Raw genomic sequence first — 9,939 nt, 5'->3', positions numbered from 1 at the left:
GGATGAGGAGGTAGCACTGACAAGAGGCTGCTCCTTTTGGCAGCTACCACGGTGGCCCTGGTTTCAGTCGCAAAGCTACCTCCATCCTTAGGAGAGAGCTCAGGCCCTCACATCAAATGAACACTAAGGCAGGTTTCTGAGTAACTCACATTCTCCTCAGTTATCAAGGCATTACAGGATAAGTAAACCAAAGTTTAACATCGTTCAGAATAGCCAATAAAGCCCCTCAGTTCCCACCTCTTTCAGTTCAGTAAAAGGAAACTGCAAGGACTTTTTGAGAGTGCAGCTGATGACTGGATATATAAAGAATAATAAATATTAATGAAGTATCCCCTGTGGCCAATCAGGTCTGGGGAGAACTCACTTTGGGCTCACGGAAGCCTCGCCCCTCATGAATATGTAGATAGCGCTGCCCACCGCGCAATGCCCCGCCCGCCACTCTTCTCCCTCGCAACCGACTCTCCCTTCAAACGGGAAACAAGATGGCGGCTGCAGGTCCGAGTACTCGGGCCTCTTCCGCGGCGGCAGCGGCCGCTCTGAGTCGGCGGGGCCGGCGGGGCCGCTGTGACGAGATGGCGGCAGCTAAGACTGGGGCCCCAGGCCCGGCTTCTGGACCTTCGCTGTTGGTGTTGTCGCCGCCGTTGCTGCAGCCGCCGCTGCCGCCGCGGCCGGAGGAATCGGGCTGCGCCGGGTGCCTAGGGTCCCCGGGGGAAGCAGCGGCCCTGCCGTGCGGCGACTCGCTGTGCCGAGGCTGCTCCCAACGCGCCGCTGACGCGGCGGACCCGGGTTGCCCTCGCTGCCGCGCCCGCGGCCCAGGCTGGGCCCGCCGTCGGGCCCGCGACGACGGCCAGGCCGACGCAGAGGTGCTGGGCGAGCGCGCCCGCCGCAGCCAACCCGAGCGCTGCCGCCCGCGCCGGGACGGGGGCGCGGCTGCCGCGGGGCCCGAGCCAGACCAAGAGCCGCGTGCCGCGCCTGCGGAGCCAGGTGGAGCTTCCCCACTTCCCCTTGGGGTCTGGAGCGAGGCCGAGCGCGCCCCGGCCCGGCCTGGCCTGGTTAGGGGGTGGAGAGTCCCGGGCCCTACTCGGGCGGGTGTGGAGAGTTCTCGTGGGATTGGAACCCGGGCTCTGCCCAGGTGCAGTGTGTTTGTGAATTTTGAACTTCAGAGTTAAGGACTGGCACGTTGCATGCGGAGGGGCGGTGAGGGCTCCCGGCGCCTTACGTAAGTCCGAAGTTTGGAGGGAAACAGAATTGTTGGAACAAGTTAGGGGCAGGTTGGAATTGGTGTGTGGGAGTGGGAGGGGCCATGGATCAGAGAAGTGCTTGGTTTAATGTTGCATGAAGAGTTTGGGGGTCATATTGCTTGGAGAGATGTGGCTCCTGGCCCTGAATGGGTCAGTGAAGGGTGTGGAGAATCCGGAGTTTAGGGGACAGGTTGAATTTGAGGATGTGAAGGGAGCTTTTCAGACTGAGGGGGTTGGGAGCACACATGTGCAGTTGTTTTCATACATCTTGGAAAATGCATGCTTAGCACACAACTTGGCACATAGTGAGGAGGAGTAAGTGACTGCCGTTTATATTGGTAATACTACTACTACTAAGTCCAGTAGTGCCCAAGAAAACTGGCTTGGGTTTAAAAGTTTTGGAAACGAAGATTGGGTTGGCAGGGGCTGCTTCGATCTCCTTGGCAGTGTGGGTTTCCCACTGACTTGCTGGCAATTAAAAGTCTGTTGTAGGACTCTTGCCTTGAACTTCTTTCCATTAACACCAGCATCTCGGTTCTGAGCTTTTAGATAGAAAAGTGCCCTGTATAAAATAAAACAAGACTGTGTTATAACTTAGGATCCTTTTGGGGACACACCCAGTCAACATCTACAGCTCTGTTTGATAAAAAATGCTTATCTTGAATGAGATTTTCAAGAAACATAAACCAGGAGAGGCCAGATATTTGCACCTTCTGTTTTGGGAATTCTACCATGTGTTATTTTCGGCAGGGAAAGAGAGGCATTGCTTGTGTATACAAGTGCAGCGTCTAGAAACCACAGGTTCTAGAATGCACTCTGTTTTGATTCAAGCCGCCAGAGACACCTGTCACTATCCTAGGATATCGGGCTATTTTATTCCTGGGGTTGAGGGGGACCTGCATCTTACTTTCTATGTTCCTTGTCACTCCCTTTTTTTTGAGACGGAGTCTCGCACTGTCGCCCGGGTTGGAGAGCAGTGGTGCCATCTCAGCTCACTGCAGCCCCTGCCCCTTCCCCCACCCCGGGTTCAAGTGATTCTTCTGCCTCAGCCTCCCGAGTAGCTGGGATTACAGGTGCCTACCACCACGCCCGGCTGTTTTTTTTTTTTTTTTTTTTTTTTTTTTTGTATTTTTAGTAGCGATGAGGTTTCACTATGTTGGCCAGGCTGGTCTCGAACTCCTGACCTTGTGATCTGCCCACCTTGGCCTCCCAATTTTTTTTTTTTTTTTTTTTTGAGACCGAGTCTCACTCTGTCGCCCAGGCTGGAGTGCAGTGGCGCAATCTCTCAGCTCACTGCAACCTCTGCCTCCCAGGTTCAAGCGATTCTCTTACCTACGCCGTGTAGCTGGGACTACAGGCAGGCGCCACCACGCCCTGCTAATTTTTGTAATTTTAGTAGAGACGGGATTTCGCTGTGTTGGCTAGACTGGTCTCGAACCCCTGGCCTCAAGTGATCCGCTCACCTCTGCCTCCCAAAGTGTTGGGATTACAGGCGTGAGCCACCGTGCTCAGCCCTCGTTATTCCTTTTAAGCTTCACGACATTCCTATGAGATAAGTACTTTTATTTCCATTTTATATATGAAACTGAGGCCCAGAGAGGTTGAGTAACTTGCGTAAGGATGAAAACCCAATTCTATCCTATTCCTGCTCAAATCAGGGATAAAAACCTCCCCAGACGTCCTTATTTTTGTGGATGTGGTGTGATGGTTTCATATGCTACTTAATTTGCTTTAAATTCTGAGGTTATGGTCACAATATAAGACAGTATTTCTCTGGTCTCCCTATTAGTACCAGTGATTATATGGCCATGTAGGATAGAATTTTTTCTTTTCTTTTTTTCGAGACAGAGTCTCGCTCTGTCGCCCAGCCTGGAGTGCAGTGGCACGATCTCTGCTCACTGCAAGCTCCGCCTTCCCGGTTCATGCCATTCTCCTGCCTCAGCCTCCCGAGTAGCTGGGACGACAGGTGCCTGCCACCATGCTCAGCTAATTTTTTTGTATTTTTAGTAGAGACGGGGTTTCACCGTGTTGGCCGGGATGGTCTCCATCTCCTGACCTCGTGATCCGCCCGTCTCGGCCTCCCAAAGTGCTGGAATTACAGGTGTGAGCCACCACGCCCAGCCCAGAAATTGTCGTTTTGATTTCTAAGCTTGGAGACTGTTGTGAAATACCAGTTCTGAATTTGAACCATGAGAGGGAGTTTGGCTTGATGATTTGTGCAAACTTTTTCCCTTGAAAAAGTTTTTGTCATAAAATTTGTCAGTGATTAAGGGAAATTATCTAAAATGAGATTTCAAATTAGAATCTATTGAGTCACTTAGTATTCATCAATTACTTTATATGTTTATTGAGGACCAAAGTGAAAAATGTTTTTCGTAAATGTTCTTCTTGTTGGATTGTTTCGTATATACAGTTATATGCTTATTCAGTGGAAGAATTTTAGAATACAAAAATATTGCCGAAAGGCTTAGGAAGTATCTTTTAGCTTCAGTGTATTGTCTGATCCTCTTGAAGTTATATACAGTATTTTTAAATTAAAAATTTTAATAGGCAGTGCATTCACAGGATTCAAACAAAAATGTAACAAAATATACAATGAAAAGATTGCCCTTGGCTGGGTGCGGTGGCTCAGGCCTGTAATCCCAGCACTTTTGGAGGCTGAGGTGGGTGGATCACAAGGTCAACAGATCGAGACCAGTCTGGCCAACATGGTGAAACCCTGTCTCTACTAAAAATACAAAAATTAGCTGGGCATGGTGGCGCGTGCCTGTAGTCCCAGCTACTTGGGAGGCTGTGGCAGGAGAATCTCTTGAACCCAAGAGGTGGAGGTTGTAGTGAGCTGAGATTGCGCCACTGCACTCCAGCCTGGTGACAGAGGGATACTCCGTCTAAAAAAAAACAAAAAAAAAAAGGTTCTCCCTTACGCCCTTATTTCTCACTCCCATCAAAGATTCTTGGGCTGAGCATGGTGGCTCATGCCTGTAAATCTAGCACTTTGGGAGGCTAAGGCGGGCGGATCACTTGAGGTCAGGAGTTCAAGACCAATCTGGCTAACATGGTGAAACCCTCTCTCTACTAAAAATACAAACATTAGCCAGGTGCAGTGGTGCACGCCTATACTTCCAGCTACTGGGGAGGCTGAGGTAGGAGAATCGCTTGAACCTGGGAGGCAGAGGCTGCAGTGAGCTGACATCAAGCCACTGCACTCCAGCCTGGTGGCAGAGCAAGGCTCTGTCTCAGAAAAAAAAAAGATTCTTGTTTGTTCTTCCACAGTTTATGGATCTACATGAAAATTCAAGTACACTTATTTTTTGCCATTTTTATACAAAAGGTTGTATATTATACACACTGTTCTGTTAACTTTTTTTTTTTTTTTGGTTTAACAGTACATCATCGAAGTCCATAGCAGTAGGTTGTATGGAATTTTACTGAATGGATATAGCGTAATTTACTTAACCACCTATTGGTGGACATTTTGGTTGTTTCCTGTCTTTTGCTGTTATAAATAATTATGTAAATGCATATGTGCATTTTTATGGAGAAGTCACCAGTAGCTTTCACCAGAATCTGAACCATTGTTTTAATCTACATCTCTCATTCTACAGAAGAGAAAACTGAGGCCCAGAACAGATAAGAGAATAAGGGTTTACATGAGTTAATAGTAGATAAAAAAAGGGTCAACAGAAACAGCCTAGTTCACAGTGAAATGTTCATAATAGCTTTAATAAAGAAAACTAATATGGCCGGGCGCGGTGGCTCAAGCCTGTAATCCCAGCACTTTGGGAGGCCGAGACGGGTGGATCACAAGGTCAGGAGATCGAGACCATCCTGGCTAACATGGTGAAACCCCGTCTCTACTAAAAAATACAAAAAAACTAGCCGGGCGAGGTGGCGGGCGCCTGTAGTCCCAGCTACTCGGGAGGCTGAGGCAGGAGAATGGCATAAACCCGGGAGGCGGAGCTTGCAGTGAGCTGAGATCCGGCCACTGCACTCCAGCCTAGGCAACCGAGTGAGACTCCGTCTCAAAAAAAAAAAAAAAAAAAGAAAACTAATAATACCAGTTTTACAAATATTTACAATATACTTTTATGAGTGGAAACAGCAACAGAATTACTAGGTTCGCACAAAAGTAATAATGGTTTTTGCCATGACTTTCAATGGCAAAAACCAAAATTACTTTTGTACCAGCCTAATAGCAATTTTAGTAATATTCGGAGATATATTGCTTAGTTGTATTCTCATCACATAGTTGGATCAATTGATAAAGGAAATGTCAGGCCTGCTGGAAATGAAATTTTGTAGTAAATGCACTGGTATTTAAGTGAAGTTCTTAATTTTATTTTTTTCTTTTGTTGAAGTCCAGTGCCTTTTAGGAATTGCTTTGTCTGGAAAAAGTGTAAAGAGTTTGTGCTTTGTTGAAAATTTTGGTTGCGCTTGTGACATTTTTGTTCTTTGCCAGCCTTTTTGGCAAGCTTTAAGGTTCAGAACCTTAATGACCCCTGTGTATGTGTTTTATTTAATTCTTCTATGCATTGACAGTTTGCTTTTGGATATAGTATCAGTTCTTGTTGATTTGTGAAACTGTGTGTGTAAGGGCTACATCAATGATCATTTCAAAATGAACTCAGACTTAACTTCATATTCTTTGAGGATCTACAACTCATTGTATATATTGACATATTAAATATTTGGACCATTTTGAGCAATATTCAGGAATTGTGTAGTAAGTGCCTACTCTGTGCCAGGTCTTTGGGAAACATTAGTGAATGAAATATTAAACATCTCTCTCTCATGGAACTTATATTCTAAATTTAGAGACATTCCTTATCTGTTGATTTAAAAAACATACCATACAGGCTTACATAGGTAGATTTTGAACTATACATTGCAGCCACACTTAAGTTTCATTTAAAAATGATTAATGGATTTTAAGAATTCATTTAGTCTGTTTAAAATCAAGTATGATTATTCCAAATCATACTGCTTTTGAATTTGAAACCAAGACCTTTTTACTTTTTTGGATTCTTTTTCTTCTGCTGTGGGTAATGACTGAAGAAAAGCTAGACAAAGGCTGGTGAATCTTTTAAATTGGCAGTTTAAACTTTTTTCTCTTCGTGGTGTTGAAAGTGCTTTTCAGAAATTGAATAGATAGGCCAGGCGCAGTGGCTCACATCTGTAATCCCAGCACTTTGGGAGGCAGAGGTGGGCGGATCACTTGTGGCCAGGGGTTTGAGACCAGCCTGGCCAACATGGGGAAACCCCGTCTATACTAAAAATACAAAAATTAGCCAGGCATGGTGGTGCATGCTTATAGTCCCAGCTACTCGGGAGGCTGAGGTAGGGATGCGGAGGTTGCAGTGAGCTGAGATTGCGCCACTGCACTCCAGCCTGGGTGACAGAGCGAGACTCTCTCTGAAAAACAAACAAAACATGAAAATTGACTAGATAAAAAACTATTGGATAGTGCCTCACTTAACCCTTCTCATCCCATCTCAACTTCCCTGTTCACTTAGGGTTAACATTTCTGCATTTAAAAAATTTCCCCTTTCTGTGAAAAGCAAGTAATTCTGGTTTATTACTCAGTTGACAGACAGTGTTTGCTATGTGTGCAGCCTAAATTACATTTAGGACTAATGAATAATGAAACCATGTGATTGTAATGCAAGAGGACAGGAATTCCCTAGTCTGTAAGGATTTGTTTAAAATATGTAAAATGACTCATTTCTTTATCCTTAATGACACATATCCGATAATTTGAAAGTATCCTTATGTGTTATACCAGTGCAGGAAACATTTGCCTTGTGCTAAGATGTTTTTTAAAGCTCTTGAGATTACATGCAACTTTACCAACTAAACATTATTACTATTGAAGAATAGCTCCAACTTACAGAATTCAAGATTGAACAGCAGGAATTTAGGAGATACTTGTTATTCACCAGATGAGAAAGGAGGGGATGTCCATTCCAGGTAGAAGAGCCTGCATGTAGAAAGGCTTGAAGGTGCTTGGGATGTTCAGGGATTGGCAAAAAGCTAAATATAGGTGGAGTGTGGACTGGAGTGGGGAAGTAGAGAAGAGACTGAAAAAGTTAGATCATGAAGGCCATTGTGTATTAGGGTAAAAGAATCTTGGACTTTATCCTACAAAACTCTTCAAGATTTTTAAGTGGTGGAATGACATCATAATGTGCTTTAGAAAGACAATATATATTGGTTGGAAGAGGAAAGATGTGAGTAGAAACTGGAGACCGGAAGTCGTTAAGGGACTGTTTTAGTAGTTTAGGCAAGTGATGAAGAGGGCCTGGACTAAAGCATTGGCTGTGGCATTAACTTCAGACATTCATTCATTTAGTAACCATTTGAGGGTCTTCTGTGTGCTAGGCCTAGGCACTGGAGCTGCAAATAGAGGAGGTAAAGCATGGTTCTGTCCCAAAGTGTAGTTGGGAAGATTGGGTTGTAAATATGCAACTGAAATGTGGTATGATAAGTATTGCAACAGCTGTTACGCAAGATATAATTGTAGAAGGCAATATAGTATATATTAATAGAGCAGGCTAATAAAGGAAAATCTGGAGACAGACTACCTGGGTTCAAATTCTAGCTTTGCTATTTATAGCTGTATGTTATTGAACAATCTCTGTGTCTTAGTTTCTTCATTTGGAAAATGGGAGTAGTAATAGTATTAAAATCATAAGGTTGTTGTTAAAGACTAAATGAATTATTACAATGCTTGGCACTTAAAGAGCTAGCTCCACAAATGTAAGGTATTTTCACAAAGATGATGATCTAGTTTGGATGGGTCAAGAATGGCTCCAATAAATGCCAGACATTTGACCATGAGTATTCATTAGGTGGATGACATCAGCATAAAGATGAGAGAGGGAAATCAGTACATTTAAAGGCATAGGAGCATGAAACAAGGAGCGTTCTGGGGATTGTAAGCAGGAGTAGTTAGAGTATAGAGTGCATGTGGGAGAGTGGAAGCACGTGGGACTGCAGAAATGGGCAGTTGCTGAATAATAGTGGACTTTGAGTGCAATGCTAAGGAATGAGGATAGACTGAGCAGTTTCAAAGAGGAGTTCATCTTTGAACTTTAGAGAGATCACTCCCATGGGAGTGTTGTACCAAAAGGATTGGAGAGCCCAAATTCTCTTTTTAGCAAGATGGCTAAAACTCCTGACACAAATACGCAGAAAAGCTGCATAATAAAGAATGACAGTTCTTTTAAATGCATTCTTGAATATACAGAATAGGAAAATCTCCAGTTTCCAAAACAAAAATGGAACTACAAACCAAAACTGAAAGCCCAAAAGCTGCATAATAAAGAATGACAATTCTTTTAAATGCATTCTTGAATATATAGGAAAGATAGGAAAATCTCCAGTTTCCAAAAACAAAAATGGAACTACAAACCAAAACTGTAAGCCCTTGACCCTGTGCTATATTGCCCTGGAGCAGAGTGAGGAGTGTGGAGAAGGGTTATTTCAGGTGTCCTCTTCCTAGCAGGTTGAGTTTTAACCATATGCAAAAAGGAACCAGAACTAAGATTTCTGCATAAAGCTGAGATTTTTTATGTGCTGCACTCTAGGTGAAAGGGTGGGCTAGAAAAATAATCTTCCCTATTACACAAGGAGACGACAAGAAATCTTGTCTTGATTTGCTTGAGCTCTATGCAAAGAGAAAATGAAAAAAGTTTGCCTGGGAAATTGAAGCACAAGATCTATACTTTGCTTACATTTGGGAACTGGGTTTATATTATATGGCTCAGAAATTAATATAAAAACAGACTTCAAGCTAGTGATACATCTGGGTCACCTGGAGACAGGAAAAACAAGACTTTGAGAGGTACATCCATACCTTAGACCACAAGGGATTCTTACAGAAGAAATAAGCCCAACTGAAGATGAACTTATGATTAAAAATGACGACACATGAGGAAATAGCTTTGTACCACAAATGAGAGTCAGCAGAAGGAGCAAGCAGGAGGATTATAGCTCCAGGAACTGGAATAAGAGAGTGACAATTTGAGAGATAATTTAAATTAGCATATTTTAAGTGGCTAAAGACTTTAAAGAATTGAAATCCCAAGAAATGAATAAAGCATTATGAAACAGGCACATTTGAAAAAGAATGAAACATAGTGAAAAATATAGTCATTGAAGTTAAAAATCTCATAAACAAGTGAAACAATAGTTTACACAGATGAAGAGAGATTAGTAAGGTGGGACATAGACATGAGGAAATTCTCAAGAATACAAATAAACAAAGGAAAATTTGAAAGAAGGTGAAGAAAAATGAGAAGGACAAATCAAGAAGATCCAACATGTAATAGTACTTCCAGGAGGAAAAAAAAAAAATGTGGAGGAGGTGTGGAATTTGAAGAGAAGATGACTTGATAATTTTTTAGAATTAGTAAAAAGTCCTGAATCCTTAGGTTCGAGTCTCATGAGGCCCTAGCAAGAGGTTTTTTGTTTTTGTTTTGAGACAAGGTCTTGCTCTGTAGCTCAGGCTTGAGTACAGTGGTGTGATCATAGCTTACTGCAGCCTTGACCTCCCAGGCTCAAGTGATCCTCCCACCTTGGCCTCCCAAAGTGTTGACTTTACAGGTGTGAGCCACTGCACCTGTAAGAATTAACAACAGAAAGGCAGCAACAAAACCCCACAACTAAACACATTGCAGTGAAACTTCAGAACACCAAA

The 9,939-nt window shown here is 43.5% G+C and overlaps 1 protein-coding gene across 1 annotated transcript in view; it reads left to right on the top strand.

Annotated features, from left to right (window-relative positions):
- Positions 1-440: 440 nt before the first annotated feature.
- Positions 441-9,939, top strand: part of RNF169 (ring finger protein 169) — a 96,181-nt gene continuing 86,682 nt past the window's right edge. The window contains exon 1 of the mRNA XM_030917416.1: positions 441-984. Coding sequence (XP_030773276.1) covers positions 483-984 — 502 coding nt within the window. The 5' untranslated portion in view covers positions 441-482. The remainder of the gene's footprint in view (positions 985-9,939) is intronic.

This window comes from Rhinopithecus roxellana, chromosome 15, assembly GCF_007565055.1.
Source record: "Rhinopithecus roxellana isolate Shanxi Qingling chromosome 15, ASM756505v1, whole genome shotgun sequence".
Classification (NCBI taxonomy): Eukaryota; Metazoa; Chordata; class Mammalia; order Primates; family Cercopithecidae; genus Rhinopithecus; species Rhinopithecus roxellana.
The sequence above is the reverse complement of the archived record's forward strand: the minus strand, read 5'-3'. Positions and strand labels throughout refer to the sequence as shown.